The sequence below is a fragment of the Hippocampus guttulatus genome, chromosome 17 (genome assembly GCF_054856545.1).
Source record: "Hippocampus guttulatus isolate MCC_2025c chromosome 17, RoL_Hgut_1.0, whole genome shotgun sequence".
NCBI classification, from domain to species: Eukaryota; Metazoa; Chordata; class Actinopteri; order Syngnathiformes; family Syngnathidae; genus Hippocampus; species Hippocampus guttulatus.
The window spans coordinates 12890914-12907421 of record NC_141277.1 but is presented as its reverse complement, the minus strand read 5'-3'; the positions used below and the strand labels follow the sequence as shown (position 1 = coordinate 12907421).

Genomic DNA, 16508 nt, shown 5'->3' with positions numbered 1-16508 from the left:
TCCCTGGGCCCTGCATGTCACATGGATTTGTATCCCACTGTGATATGGTGACCTTATAGTGTTTTGTCAGCTGTTACAGAATTTCTTTGTTCACACACCATATTTTATGTGTGTGTAACACTCCATATTGTATGTGTTTGTAACAATCTCAGTGTGAACCCAAAACTATGTAGCAAATGCTTTTTTCCTCAGGATTTATTCAAGGTCGCAAACCGTCACGACCCCCCCCCCCCCCCCAAAAAAAACTGAAGTTCAATTGTTTTTTTTTGGGTGTTTGGTAAGCTCAGCAATTCCCATTCATTTAATGAGCGGACTTGAAGCAGCAGACCAGAGGCTCACCGCCCCCCTGCCTTGGCAGTGGTGGGTTTGGGTGGCCATGGGAGGGCTGGCGATAAACAGTGTGTGCCGCTTGAGAAATCAGTTTTTCATCAATGTTACATATGAAATTGTGAATATGGTTGATTATTGTTGTTAGAGACATTGTGATTGTGTGGGCCACATCCACTCTCTCGTCATGTGTAGGAGGGCACTGTCTTCCTATTGGTCAATGCCAAAGAACCAATCAAAGGATGACGTAGGACACGTAACGCTATGCAGTAATACGACCAAAAATTCTGAGATGCCAGACTTTCGTTGTTATAGTGAAGCATCCAAACGACAGATGACCAGTCCTTTAGTATGTTTTACCACATATGCTACGATGCGTCATGGCGACTCAAAATCGGCTACAACACTAGGGGTGTTCACACAGCACACATTTGCTCCGGCGCTGCACCGATGTATTTTGTTGCGATATATTTTGCACCGCAGCAAATTGTGTGGAGCGTTCACACGTACAAAGCCGCTGAGCATGTCGGCACCGGCACAGCGTCGGTGCAGCCCCACTTGCGTTCACACGGCAGTTTCTGCAGCGGAGCAAAACGACAGAAAACAAATGAGCTGTCGTGTTGGTTCTTTTTAAAACGTATACACAACTCAAGCGACTACTGGACGGGCACGTCGTTCTCCTTCTCGGTCTCCGTGCCTTCTGCTCGAGAGGCGTTCAATGACTGCCCCCGAAAACGTAAATCAACGATGACTTCAATGACACTCAGAAAAGCAAACACGTAATGCGCCAAACAGAAAATCAAGAGAGGAAATCACAAAATAAATTCTATGGGGGGCGGGGGGTTGTGAACACACAACAAAGGAACAAACTACACAAACAACTCCGAGACAGTCCAGTCTCCTACAAAAGGAAAGATGTGACCAGCCAAGTCTTGTGTCGTTATTAAACAAACACATGACGGAAGTCCAACAGAGCACGAAAGCAACGCATTCTCGCCGTACGTAAACTCTTTACAAGCATTTGCTCTGGAGCAAATTTAACCCAGTTGCGTTCACACGTGCAAATTTACACCGGTGCTGCTTCGCAAACGAGCATTTGCAGTGGAGCAAATTTTTAAACCACCTCCCTGAGGTGGATCAAATTTGGTCCTGTGTAAGCTGTTTTCCGGGGCTACGCCGGAGCTAATTTGCACGTGTGAACGCTCTACTGGGGCAGCCCCGGCGTAGCACCGGACCAAATCTTGCCGTGTGAACACCCCTATTGTTTGCCTGCGACACGTCTGTCGCAGGCAATTGGTGGTACATTCGTGCAGACTGACGTCGCCATTAACTGTCAGTCCAGGGTATGCCATACTTGAAGTCTGCTCAGTAAACAGCACTTTGCCCATAACCAGGATCGGTGATGGATTGCCTCAAAACAATTACTTTTGATATTTGATAATCCATCCATCCATCCATTTTCCAATCCGCTTTATCCTCACTAGGGTCGCGGGGGGTGCTGGAGCCTATCCCAGCCGTCTTCGGGCAGTAGGCGAGGGGGACACCGAACCGATTACCAGCCAATCGCAGGGCATACAGAGACAAACAACCATCCGCGGTCACACTCACACCTAGGGACAATTTATAGTGTTCAATCAGCCTGCCATGCATGTTTTTGGAATGTGGGAGGAAACCTAAGTACCCAGAGAAAACCCACGCAGGCCCGCGGAGAACATGCAAACGCCACACAGGAAGGCCGGTGCCGGGATCGGACCCATGGCATCTTCTGCACTGTGAGGTTGACGCGCTAACCACTGGATCACTGGGCCGCACATTTGATAATTACTTTGTAATCTCATTTGTATTTTCATCAAAGAAAGAGATTTTATTGTCAATATTAAAAGCCATATTCCCCCCTGTAAATCTGTCGGGGAGGATGTGGCTCAGTTGGTGGAGTGGGTTGTCAAATGGCCAAAGGACTCTCAGCTCTGACTGTCGTTCGATAAGACACAGAACCTTAAATCATCTCGAAGTCAGCATTAAGAATGAGAAACTGTTCTCAATCGCCTTAACCTTGTTGAGCCAAGTACACATTTTGCTTTTTAAAATGTGTGCAGCTGCGCATCCTGACCGAAGAGAAGGAGTCTCTGTTGGAGTTGTGGGAGCTTCGCAGACAACAGTATGAGCAGTGTATGGACCTACAACTCTTCTACAGGGATACAGAGCAAGTAGACAACTGGATGAGCAAACAGGAGGTAACTACTCAATCCAACAATCACTTCTAGTGTGTATTTGTCTTGTAGTACGTTTCTTGGCTTGTGACACAAATCAGTTCTTGATCCCTTTTAATCGATATTTGCAGTGATGAACAACCTGTCAATGTCATGAAATCAAATCTAAAATATATACAAACTAGTAGCCCTTTGCATAAGATCAGTATCCAAGACACACCTCTCAGTTTAAAATGTTACCAACTTCATCACTCCCACTCATACGATATTGCAAAATGATTTGGTTTTGTTTATGCCTGAAACACTAGCAAGTAAACAACAATCTTTGGTTAATAAAGAGTAATTAGAAAAAAAGATTTTGTCATAAATGTTAATACGGAATATATTTTTAGTTGATTATTCGATGTAATAATCCAGGCCTGGGCAATTTAAATGATGCAGAGGACCACAATTTTTCTTCAGTCACACACGAGGGCCACATAGAACCACCCACCCACTGACAAAAATGCCCAAAAAGGCTGACAATTTCCATTATGTCCTTTCCATAACAAACGGGGCTGGGTTACGCCCCACCTTCCCCCCCCCCCCCCCCCCCAAAAAAACCCACACAAAAAATAAATGAAAACCAAACCAATTTTAAAACATTTAAATAAATCGGCAAATAGTTCGATCCGTGGGTGCTTAATCGCTAGTATGCGTGGGTCCACTGTGGTAGAGGGAATATGCTAACGTCCCCCCTTCATCACACAAGATTTGTTTTTTAAATATTAATCGGGGGGCCAATCAGGGTGTATGACACTACCCACGGAATGCCATTTGCTGGGATAATCAATTTTAAAAGTATTATTTCATTTATGCAATGCTATCTGACTCTCTCTCTCTCTCTTTTATACATACAGTATATATTTACAGTGAAACTTCGGTTTTCGAACATCTCGGTTTTTGACCAAAAATTTCGAGGTTTTTTATGCCTCGGATGACGAATAAATTTCGGTTCTCGAACAAACTGAGCGCACTTGAATGCACCACTTGACTCCTCTCGCCTTCCTTGGAAAGGACACGAGGAAGCGTCACTTCCTCGTGTCGCTTTCCATTGTGAGCAGACATGTACAATAAACATTTTTTTTTATTTTAAAAAGAGTGTGGTTTCGGTTTTTGAACAATCCGGTTTTCGAACAGCCTTCTGGAACAGATTATGGACGAAAACCGAGGTTTGACTGTATACGGTGTGTGTGTGTGTATATATATATATATAAATATATATATATATATAAATAGATTGTCGTGTTCGTTATATACTCTGTGTCTTGAATATTTAGGCTTTCCTCTTGAATGAAGATCTTGGTGACTCCTTGGATAGTGTAGAGGCACTGCTTAAGAAGCATGAAGACTTTGAAAAGTCTCTTAGCGCTCAAGAAGAGAAGATCACTGTAAGTTGAACATTTTCTTGTAAATATATTTATCTATTTTTTTTTTAATACACTGTTTAATCACAGTATCCAGAGTATGTCAGAAAGGTTCCAGCACCAGTGTTACGAAAGCTACACAGTGATCCATCGCTATTTCGTGGTTCGTTTATCGCGGCCTCGGTGCATCGTAGATTTTTTCAAACATATTCATTTAAAAAAAATTAAAATAACAAAAATGCCACAAAAAGTCCGCAAACGGTCGGCAAGAGGCAGCGAAAGTCAGCAAAACGAGTCACATAGAGCAACATATACAGTACTACATGTATATGTTTACTGTATTTTGTTATTCATACACTAACCTAACCGAACTTATACATGTTGAAATTAAATTAGTATATAGCATTAAGTAATCTTAATTACTACAAAATGTACTTCTACATGCATGTATACCATTAAATTTGGCCTTATAAATATTTTTTATACTCATACACATGTACATATACCTTTACGGGGGGTTCGCTACGTCGCGGATTTCCGTTTATCACGGTTGGTTTCAGTCCCCATTAACCGCGATAAACGAGGGATTACTGTATTGCAAATCCAAGCAACTTTTCTCCCCTTACTTGAGGGCCAGATGATCAACCAGCACACTCTACAAAGATACTGCAGGGTTTACTTCATTCAGTGTGCAAGAAGAGGCAAGAGTTGTGGCAGAACATGTTGTTAATGCTTCTCTGTGATGTGCCTGTCTCTTACGTTGAGCTTCCGGCAGTTCCTGATAATACAAAAACAAAGAACTTGCTGTGCTGGAGCGTGCGTGTGTGTGCGTGTGTGTGCGTGTGCGTGTGCGCGTGTGTGTGTGTGTGAGAGAGAGACACCAGTCCTGGAATTTATTTTGACATGCCCGATAGTTCGATGCATTTATGTTTGCCTCTTTTTATGTATCCGAAGGCTTTAGATGAATTTGCAACCAAACTTATCCAGAACAACCATTACGCCTATGAAGATGTGGCTACACGCAGAGATGCGGTGAGAATTTTTTTTCCTTTATAACTGGTGATGTGATTAGAACGATTTGATATATATATTTTTTTAATGGAATATTTTAGCTTCTCAGTCGTCGAAATGCCCTACACGAGCGCGCTCAGTCTCGACGGTCCGCCTTGGAGGATTCTTTCCACCTTCAGCAGTTCTTCAGGGATTCTGATGAGCTGAAGAGCTGGATCAATGAGAAGATGAAGACCGCTAGTGATGAAGCTTACAAGGTAACGATTGGAAGTTAACTTTGAAAGTTGAGCGAGAGGTGTTGTTTATACGATTATATCCCAAAATAGCGCTGCCCTGAGAGTTCTGTTGGGGGGTCAATTTGTTTCTGTACATTCAGAACGAATATGAAATATCGCTTGCACTTGTGTGCTTTTGTTTGCGGGATACAAACGTAGCTACTTCATTTACGCCACCCCACAACAGGGGGCGGGGGGCTCTTGACAGGAATAAACAAAGTACATGAACATCGCCAATCAATCAGGTAGCCCAGGCTTTGCAAAAGCTTGGGCTAATGCTAAATACTTTTGCTGTATTGGTTCAACAGCTCCGCCAAGTTCCTCTCTCCCCTTTCTCCAAGCCTGCTCCATGTGTCGTGTGTGTGTGTGTGTGTGTGTGTGTGTGTGTGTGTGTGTGTGTGTGTGTGTGTGTGTGTGTGTGTGTGTGTGTGTGTGTGTGTGTGTGTGTGTGTGTGTGTGTGTGTGTGTGTGTGTGTGTGTGTGTGTGTGTGTGTGTGTGTGCGTGTGTGTTTTATACACTTCTGGTCTTAACTGTGTATATGTTCTGCCATAAACCATGGACTATGTCTGACAGGATCCCTCAAATCTGCAAGGCAAAGTGCAGAAACACCAGGCTTTTGAAGCAGAGCTATCAGCAAACCAGAGCCGCATTGATGCTCTTCAAAAGTCTGGCCAAGAGTTGCTTGATGGGAAACATTACGCATCCACTGAGGTGGCCTGTCGTATGGAAGAAGTCAGCTCTCAGTGGAAGAAACTTCTGGAAGCCACCGAGCTGAAAGGTGTCACCTGAAAATCTCTTACCACTAAGATTCACAACAACAATGATGGTGGTTTTGGTATGAAGGATACATTTTCATTGTCTTTAGGCATCAAGCTCCGCGAGGCCAACCAGCAACAGCAGTTTAATAGGAATGTCGAGGACATTGAGCTGTGGCTGTATGAGGTGGAGGGCCACTTGACCTCAGAGGACTATGGCAAAGACCTTACCAGTGTACAAAACCTACAGAAGAAACATGCACTTCTCGAGGCTGATGTGACTGCCCACCAGGTATGTCAACACTTGAAAGGACATTGTTGTTAACTGTCATATGAGTATTTCATGCTACTTCCTCTGTTGTTTAACAGTATAACACTAACCATTTATACATACTGGTAATTTCTTAGGATCGAATTGATGGAATAATAATCCAGGCTCGACAGTTCCAAGAGGCCGGACACTTTGATGCTGACAACATTCAGAAGAAACAGGATGCTGTAGTCATTCGTTACGAATCCCTTCGTGAGCCAATGGCTGCACGCAAACAGAAACTGTCAGACTCTCTTCGGCTCCAACAACTTTTTAGAGATGTTGAAGATGAGGAGACTTGGATACGTGAGAAAGAGCCCATTGCTGCCTCTTCGAACAGAGGTAAGACTAATTATCTGCTTAGCTCAAGCATTTTGCCACATCAAATTAACAGAATGGCATTTGGAGTAGGGATGTTGATTAAAATCCAATTCACTTTAAACTGTGGATTTACCAAAATGAAAATTTTAAGCCAAAATTAAAAACCAAATGTGAGGAAGCAGAGCAAAATTATCGGACTGATATTTTAACTGAGAATCCAGGCATTCAATCCCACATCTATGTATTCTTAAAAAAAATTCACATGACATGGCCCCTTTAAAGGTCTTTTTAATTCCTGTCAATATGTGAAAAGATTGATAAACCTCACGATAACAGAAACAAATCATCAAAAATTGAAAACCGCAATGAATATGAAATTGAAATTTTCAACAGACAATAAGATGAAGGCCTCCTTATAGTAAAGTAATATAATGTTCAAAAATGTAGTTTTATATATATATATATATATATATATATATATATATATATGGAAAATAAGGCTGTGTAATGACTCATTTCTGAACTTAATTTTTACAGTAGGTGCCATGTATACAAAGAAAGACTGAGAGTTGAGAATGAACACTCCATAAGTTTTTAAATAGCATCGTAAGAACAAAGAATAGGAGGCATTTGGAAATTAGCTTTGGAATCAACAGAAATGAGATCGATGCAGTTCACGTATTTAAGGATGCATACCATTATTACAAAAAAAAACCCAAAAACTGTTACATTTATCTCCATACATTAACTGTAAATCAATCTTTGGTGCTCATATTTAGCTGAACCAGTCAAGACAAAAAAAAAATGCTGACAGTACGCTGAGCCTTTGCAAAGGCACAGAGTGATGCAGCTATAAAGGGCTTTTGCAGCCCTGGCCATGTTAGGGTACTGGCATGTCTGATTGGTTCTCAAAAGAAACAGCCATTTCAGCTGTGTGTGTGGCGACACCAGAGCTTGGGATTCTGAAGGCCGAGAGCAGATTACATTAACATGGCAACACAGTTGAAATCAGATTGTACAAAAAAAAGACCCCATAAATGACTGGAAGGTGTGCTACCAAGACACAAGCTATGAAATGAAAACTGACTGTTGGAAATCAGTTATTACAATTTCACCTAAGTACAGTGAAACTCCTCTACAACGAAACCTGCATGGGCGAAAATACCCCCTAGTGTGGGGAAAAATGATCATGCATGAAAGCCATTCCCACTTTTCTGCTCCTCCTATGACAAAAAGTCCCCCTGTTCCGTTATACAAAATCTTTTTCTCTGCTCTTGCCTCGCAATGAGATTCACTACAACAAAAACAAGCGTTCCGCAAATGTCTAATCCAACCTCAGCATGCCACAGCGACCTCTGCTGCTTTGTTCGGAAATAGCAACAGCAACCACCACACTGGTTTACACATGTGCAGTAGTCCAGGAAGTATTTGTTATTATTAGTTTCAAATGCAGCACGAACATTACATTGCTAAAATGGCTACGAAACGGACCTTTGCAGACCAAGGAGTTAAGAAAAGAAAAGCATTCACGCTTGAAGACAGGATAAATGTTATAAAAATGAAAGATAGAGGAAGCAAAGTAAAATACATTATGCAAGAAATTGATGTAAGTGAAAGTGAATGCTGATCGTAAATTTTGCAATTTCTTTCCCGTTTTTTTCTTTCTACACTGGCTATATGAAGTGTATGCTCATATTTAAGCACTACGTATTGGAATAAAAGTAAAGCGTGCACACATACGTTTTGTGTGTGTGTGTGTGTTTACATCTGAGATAAAATTTGTTACAGTGAAAAGCCCCCTGTTGTGAAAAATTTCTTGCTGCAAACATGATTTTGTTGTAGAGGAGTTTCACTGTAGTAAATCACGGTCTGTCGTTCAGATAATTTTGAAGGCTATGAAGGCACTGACTTCATGACACCGATTAGCATTTTTAAAGTTTTGTGGAACCTGACATCAACTATTGTTGTTAATATAGTGTACTTCTATCCTCTCTGCAATTCCAGTTCACTATATATCAATGGGCACCTCAATACAGTAAACTCAATTCGTAGCACCCTACATGTCTCATGTTACTGGAATGCAGAACGTCACAGAGGTTGCATCAAGATCATATCACGTTATGTTTGTTTGTTTGTTGTTGTTGTTGTTTTTTTCAGGCAAAGATCTAATTGGTGTCCAGAACCTACTGAAGAAGCACCAGGCTCTCCAGGCTGAGATCACTGGTCATGAGCCTCGTATAAAAGCAGTCACATTGAAAGGAGAAGCTATGGTGGAAGAAGGTAGTCTTTTAAATTTTCAAGTTTCATTTAATACTATAGATCAGGGGTGCCCAAACCTTTTGGACCAAAGATCTACTTTTCGATCAATTAACCTCCCAGGATCTACCCTAATTGGCACACACACACACACACACACGCCATGATGAGAAACAGCCTGAAACTGAGGCATGCGATGCACTTTTGCAACCTGTTAACTATCGTAGCTCACACGTACTGTTTTAAAGTGCTTCCATGGGCCCTCCTAGATTCCTATTCTTTGGCCGTGCCCTTGGTGAATTGTACACGAAGCAAACTCTGAATGAGAATAATGACGATAAAAGATAGAGCGCAACAGCTCTGATCACAAGCTGCAATTGCAGACTGCTGAGTGCTGACAACTTCCGGTGACGTAATCACGCACTACCGTAAATTCAAGATTTACCTGTTTTATTTTATTTTTTTAAATATTTTTTTTGTGGAAATGAGACTGATAGGATGATTAGGGTGCAGCGTACATTAACACAAAAAAATATATTACTAACATGAACAAAAACACACAAATGGTTGTTTGTTTTTTTTCTCCTCGACACTCCTCGGATCTACTTGGGACCTGTCTTGGATCTACCGGTAGATCAGGATCGACGTAATGGGCACCCCTGCTATAGATCAATGTGTGCAATTTACAGTCCCCTTCACCGATATTCATGCTGTACTTAGGACACTTTGCAGGTGAAGATGTGAAAGTTAAACTGTCTGAGCTGCATGGACGCTGGGACATTCTGAAGGCCAAGGCCTCACAGAGAAGACAGGATCTTGAAGACTCACTACAGGCCCAACAGTATTTTGCTGATGCCAATGAAGCCGAGTCTTGGATGTGGGAGAAAGAACCCATTGTGGGAAGTACAGACTATGGCAAAGATGAAGACTCTGCTGAGGTATGTAGATACTGTTGGGTAGGGTGCTACCGGTGGTTCTTTAGATGGTCATCATTTTTTGACTCCATGAATTGTCTTCTATACAGGCTCTTCTCAAGAAACACGAGGCCCTGATGTCTGACCTGAGTGCTTACGGAAGTAGCATCAAAGCCCTAAATGAACAGGCTACATCCTGTAGGGTAGGTTCTCCTGAATTTGTGTTGTTTAGGAAACCTTATCCTGGATGGCCTACCTTGATATTTTTTTAAGATTTAAGTTTCAATATGTTTTGCGATATTATTGAGCAGCAGCAAGTGGCACCGACTGATGATGAGACTGGGAAGGAACTTGTCCTGGCCCTATATGATTACCAGGAGAAGAGCCCACGTGAAGTAACCATGAAGAAAGGCGACTTTCTCACCCTTCTAAATAGCACCAATAAGGTAAATATAAGATGTTATCTATAATTACAATTGAAAACCAGAGCTGCAGCAGTTGAGGGCCATTGTAGCCCAGGCCACATTCGGGTACTGGCACATTGGAACAGGAATTCTATTTATTTATTTATCATCATCATTTCCGCCCCCATTGCCACAATGACTCTCTACCATACAGAATTCTTTTTCCAGGCCTGATGTGTGTGCAAGGTAGGCTGAACGAATTTAGGAAAAGATTGAAATGCAATTTTTCTGGCAGGTATTCCAATTTCCATTCAATTCAAAATTTTCTTGAAATCAAGCTCCTGTGCAATATTCAGTAGGTACTGTCACATTTACAAGCATGGCAAAAAATTACATCTTACCATTGAAACATTAAAAGCTATGACTCGTTACTAGCTATTACGGTCACTACAGAGGCTGTGTGAGGGAGGCAGTCTTTTTTAAGAATACAAAAATAAAATTTTGTGGACATGAGACTGACAGCGCAAGCTGTAGTCGTAACATGCCCAGAACATACAAAACCTGTCTCTCCCTAATGCTCCTCACGGTTGACTTGGGAATGGTTTGCAGCCAACCGCTTGACTGCGATCTCCTGATCGAGGTGAACACATATCAATCTGTCTGCTTTATTTAAAAAAAATGTAGCGGGCAGGACTCAGCCATTCATTGAAAATCTCAGAATAAACATCACACTGATGGGAAACTGGCAGTTGACTCATTTTCCAAAACAAAAATGGTCAGCTGGGGGTTCATTGTTCAGTTTTAATTCAGTTCTATGCCTTTGTGACTTTAGCTTGTAAATAAATAAATAGATTTGGTATTTTCTGTCCTATAGGATTGGTGGAAAGTAGAGGTCAATGACCGCCAAGGATTTGTTCCTGCTGCTTACGTGAAGAAGATAGATCCGAATCAGTCCTCTTCTCGGGAAAATCTGGATGAACATGGGAGCATTGCACTTCGCCAAGAACAAATTGAGAATCAGTAAGCCCAAATATAACAAGTATTTCTTTTTCCCTCTTTATTGTCACCCCTTCTGTCATTTTTTTCTGCCTCTAACAACATAATTTTTGTACCGGTACTGCTCAGGCTTATCACCAAAGAGGCCTGCAGCGTGTCTATGCGCATGAAACAGGTTGAAGAGCTGTGAGTAGGAACTAGTTGAATACTTACTTGCTCTGTGTTCAGTATTACTAAATTTTTGTCATACCTGTTAGAGATGGGCATTCAACCAAATTTCCTTGGGTAGTGAAGAAATTGATGACCCATTGTTTTTAATATTTTGTGTTCACAAAAAATGTTTGACATAGATAACAGAATTTCAATATTAAGAATTATCATGCAGCAATTCTACAAAAATGTTGAACAGCAGGATAAGAGAGGTAGAAAAGCCTGAGAAAAGGGCTGGGCGACACGGCCTCAAAATCAAATCCCAGAATTTTCCCAAAATCTGATTCCTGATTTGAATAAACAGTTTTTCCATTCAATAAAATGAAAAAGCAAATATTACTCAAATTTATGACAAAAACTGCTAAACTGGTGCCTCTCCATTCACAGCAATTACAGTGTTAGCAACGCACGTCTGTGGGGGACACACGCTATGAAGCAGATAGAAAAGGGTTTTTTATCCATAAATATATATATTTATCAATTTGCCTGACCCCAATCATCAAATTAATTAATCGCCCAGCCCTACCTGAGTATCTTACCTTAAAGTACATCCATAAAATGCACAACTGTGTACCAGACAGTATTGTAAATGGTACTATATTGCAATATTTAGAGCAAACCGTGCAAAGGGAATTGCTCATCTCTAATACTTAAACACCCCATGCTAGAATCATTGTTTTGTTCTTGTTGGTGTGCCATACATTTTATTTCCTTAAGTTTGGTTGCTGACCAAAGTATACAGTAGAACAGATTGCTGCAAATGGTTGTGAAACTCTTTTCAGACAACCATTTACAACTTAAATGATGTGAAAATAACTTATTTCCCCCAGTCTTTCGTCTTCATGTCATTGCGTATGTCATGGCCATGCGGCTTCCACCTTTGTGGGTTGTTTTTATTTTTTTGGTCCAATCAGATTTCAGCTTCGATGTGTTGCCATGCACATATTATTTCATCCAACGCCTTCAGGACCTTGAGTGCAGGTCTCGGAACACAAGCACACACGCACATCTCTGAAATAGCAGGTTCTACTTTTAGCCAATCAGATCATAGATTAACTTCCGGAAAGCCATCCCGCAGGCCCTGTGACGAGTGAATCTCTCCAGCCTCTCATTAGATCAGTTACTATCACTTCTGATTGGTTCAGCTCTAAATGCGGCCAAAGCTTGATTTACGACGATAGGACGATATCAGACCATGATTGAAAATTCACTTTCAAGGCGTACTTTTCTAGAAAAACTGGACTGTATAAGGCTATTTCAACCAACACTGCATTGTGGAGTGGCTTGTTTTCAATGTAGATTTTTTTTTTTTGGGGCGGGGGGGGGGGGGGTCGGTCAATTTCAAATTACTTGAAATGAGGATGAAATTGAATTATAGTCTAATATCATTTAAAGGGGTGTTCACACGGCATACATTTGCTCCGGCGCTACACCAATGTATTTTGTTGCGATATATTTTACACCGGAGCAAATTTTGTGGCGTGGTCACACGTACAAAGCTGCTGAGCGTGTCAGCACTGGCGCAGCGTCGGTGCTGCTCCACTTGCGGTCACACAGCAGTTTCTGCAGCGGAGCAAAACGACAGAAAACAAATGAGCTGTCGTGTTGGTTCTTTTTAAAACTTTTACACAACTCAAGCGACGACTGTACAGGCACGTCCTTCTCCTTCTCGGTCTCTGTGCCTTCTGCTCGAGAGTGTCCCGCCCCGAAAACGTAACTCAACAATGACTTCAATGACACTTAGAAAAGCAAACATGTAATGCGCCAAACAGAAAATCAAGAGTGGAAATCACAAAATAAATTCTATGAGGGGCGGGGGGTTGTGAACACACAACAAAGGAACAAACTACACAAACAACTCCGAGACAGTCCAGTCTCCTACAAAAGGAAAGATGACGTTTGGGGACTATTCCCCCCCGTTCTAGTTGAGATGGTATAACCCAAGAGGTGCTTGCTACTGTTACCAGCCAAGTCTTGTGTCGTTATTAAACAAACGCATGATGGAAGTCCGACAGAGCACGAAAGCAACGCATTCTCGCCGTACGTAATCAACTCTTCTCGAGCATTTGCCTTGGAGCAAATTTAACCCAGTTGCGTTCACGTGCAAATTTACATCGGTGCTGCTTCGCAAACGAGCATTTGCTCTGGAGCAAATTTTTAAACCACCTCCCTGAGGTGGATCAAATTTGCTCCGGTGTAAGCTGTTTTCCGCGAATACGCCGGAGCTAATTTGCACGTGTGAACGCTCTACTGGCGCAGCGCCGGCGTAACACTGGAGCAAATCTTGCCGTGTGAACACCCCTTATGTAATTCCACTGAATCTTTTTTGTTAGTTTGAATAATTTAGCAAGCACAGGCAGGTAGGAGCTTTTGCATTAGCATCTCTGTTGAGTATGATGTTATTTATTTAAAGTTTTCATATTGATAAAAGTTGATTATGAAGTGCTATATTGTTTGTCGAGGTCTGGAGTTGTTGAGGTGATGTATTGGAAGCTAAAGGTAACTTTTTTTGTTATTATTGTTTTATTTATTTTGGTGGGGTGTCTATGAATCTGCAAAGGTGTTTTTCAGACCAGTTTAGTGCCACGCTCTGAAGTGTGCACATAGCCATAGTTAAATAGTTTTTTGTTTGGTTTGGGTTTTTTTTGGGGGGGGGGGGTTCGTGACATTACGGCATTATCAAGAGGTGGATTAGATCACTAAATATCCACTGAAGGCCCAGGTCCAAAACTCACCGCCCGTCACTGACTGCAAGTAATTAGTCATATGAAATGTTTTACATTTTGGAAGTAACTTGCCCAACACTGGGCAGATGTTATAAAGTGCTAGCTTCTAAAGTGTGTTTCTGATCCACTAAATACTGTACCTGGAAATAGAAGTTATGTGCACTGCTAAAGATTATGGACTGGCTGAGCAGCCATGCATCCGCGCTGTGGGGATTGTTTTTTGCAGTGAGGAAAGGATCCACCCCATGCACACACATTTCCTATTGGTCCTTCTGCATTCATGCGTCTTCCGCGCACGAATATTAGTCCCACTTCCACTCGATTCCTGGTTCTCGATGCCCAACCCTACTTGCAACGGGATAATGACCCAAAGCGCATACAGTTAAAATCACTCAACAATGGCTAAGAGCCAAAACTATTAGCATCTAGATGTGGCCCTATCTTAGCCCTGATGTAAAACTATTGAATATCTTTGGAAATAGCTGAAACATGCCGTCTGCAGAAAGTACCTTTCAATTTTGAGACAACTGGAGCAGTGTGTTCATGAAGCCTGGGGCCAAAATACCTGCTGAGAGATATGTACAAGTATCATTGACTGTTACATAAATTGTTTGATTGCCGTGATTGCCTCAAATGGCTGTGCAACAAAATATTAGGATTATGTAGTGCCCTTTTTGTCCAGCCCTGTTTCATGAATTTGTTGAACCACAATTCAAAAGCTGTGTCTGATTTTCATGATTACTACTTTTGTTAGTCAAGTTATTCCGTGACCACTGTGCATTTTTCATTCATTAACAGAGGGGTAATGACAAATTTGTATAACTATGTGCGCCCGTTCACATAATGCTGGGTTCATGGCACTCTTGCTGTGTTTTGACAGTTTTCTCATGTATTTTAGCATGTTAAGTATTTTGTGAAATTAGACGGACTGTTGCAACCATCTTTAAAGTTGGAGACCATAACCACGGTTTATTGATTTATTTATTTTTTTTAATACAGTGAAACTCCTCTAGAACAAAACCTACATGGGCGAAAATACACCCTAATGTGAAAAAATCATGCATTAATACCATTCCCATTATCCTGCCCCCCATACGACGAAAAAAAACCCTGTTGCGTTATACGAAACCATTTTCTCTGTTCTAGCCAAGCGAACAGATTCACTACAACGAAGTCTAATCCAACAGCGACCTCTACTGCTTCGTTCGGAAACGGCAAAAGCAACCACCACACTGGTTTACACAGCTCCGAGTTTCCTGAATGCAACATACTCATAGCTGCTCTTGCCATTGGCTTACCGAGCATCATCCTGGCCTCCGATTGGCCAAGAGGGACCTCACTGTCTATGTGTGTAAATACTGTAGCTAGATCCGTGGAAGATGGAGTGGAATGCATCCGATTAGCTGCTCAGAGTAAACGCTTATGGCTCGACGGACATTCAAATAAACGAACGTTTCCTCGAATGCTTTACTTGTTATCATGCTAAAAACCTTACGCTAACTGGAGCGCTAATTAGAGAGAAGGCGAGTTCCATCGCGTTTAACTATGGCCATCGAGGACTACGAAGCGTCCCGTAGCTGGCTTAAAAGTTCAAGTTAGAGACAGTGAGATAGTGGAAAGAAAAGCCACCGGGTCCAGAAAGTATCTGTTATTGTTAGATTCAGACGCAGCATGAACGTCGCATTGCTAAAATGGCTACAAAACAGACCTTTGGCTGTCAAGCAGCTAAGACAAAAAGCGCTCTGATGCTGGAAGAGAGGGTAAAAGTGATCAAAATGAAAGACGGAGGAAGCAAAATAAAAGACATTGTCTCAGAAATTGATGTAAGTGAAAGTGAATGCTGATCGTAAATTTCGCAATTTCTTTCCCTTTTTTCTTTCTACACTAACTATATGAAGTGTCAAATAAGTGAGTGCTCATACTTATGCACTATTGGAATAAAAATAGAGTACACATACGATTGTGTGTGCTTGTACACATACATTTGTGTTTGTGTGTGTGTGTGTGTGTGTGTGTGTGTTTACATCTTAGATCAAATTTGCTCCAGTGAAAACCCCCCTGTTGTGAAATAATTCTTGCTGCAAACATGATTTCGTTGTAGAGGAGTTTCACTGTATATATAAGGGGAATTAACACTTTCAATTACATATTGCAGTAACCATGAACCATCAAAAAGTTCAAATATTTTGTGTTTTTGTGTACAAAGGACATACATTCATGAGTTTGAAGAAATGAATGTTTCATCCTCCCATCTTAGAATTCTATACAATTTTTTTATTTTTATTTTATTTTGTTGTTGTATTTTCAGTTCAATTGTGTGTAGTTTGTCGTTATGCTCACCCAGCATGTAATTTTCAAGTGCAACATTTTGTAGTAATTTCACATT

General features: G+C 41.4%; 1 protein-coding gene across 4 annotated transcripts in view; it reads left to right on the top strand.

Annotated features, from left to right (window-relative positions):
- The window catches only part of sptan1 (spectrin alpha, non-erythrocytic 1), a 65687-nt gene that overhangs the window by 10208 nt on the left and 38971 nt on the right, over positions 1 to 16508 (top strand). For 2 of the 4 annotated variants that reach the window (XM_086135172.1, XM_086135171.1), the window contains exons 10-22: positions 2424 to 2561; positions 3857 to 3967; positions 4898 to 4975; positions 5056 to 5211; positions 5804 to 6008; positions 6096 to 6277; positions 6394 to 6637; positions 8774 to 8896; positions 9593 to 9810; positions 9897 to 9989; positions 10098 to 10232; positions 11065 to 11210; positions 11316 to 11372. In XM_086135172.1, coding sequence (XP_085991298.1) covers positions 2424 to 2561; positions 3857 to 3967; positions 4898 to 4975; positions 5056 to 5211; positions 5804 to 6008; positions 6096 to 6277; positions 6394 to 6637; positions 8774 to 8896; positions 9593 to 9810; positions 9897 to 9989; positions 10098 to 10232; positions 11065 to 11210; positions 11316 to 11372 — 1886 coding nt within the window. The remainder of the gene's footprint in view (positions 1 to 2423; positions 2562 to 3856; positions 3968 to 4897; positions 4976 to 5055; positions 5212 to 5803; positions 6009 to 6095; positions 6278 to 6393; positions 6638 to 8773; positions 8897 to 9592; positions 9811 to 9896; positions 9990 to 10097; positions 10233 to 11064; positions 11211 to 11315; positions 11373 to 16508) is intronic. The other 2 variants (XM_086135174.1, XM_086135173.1) reach the window with 1 other exon arrangement.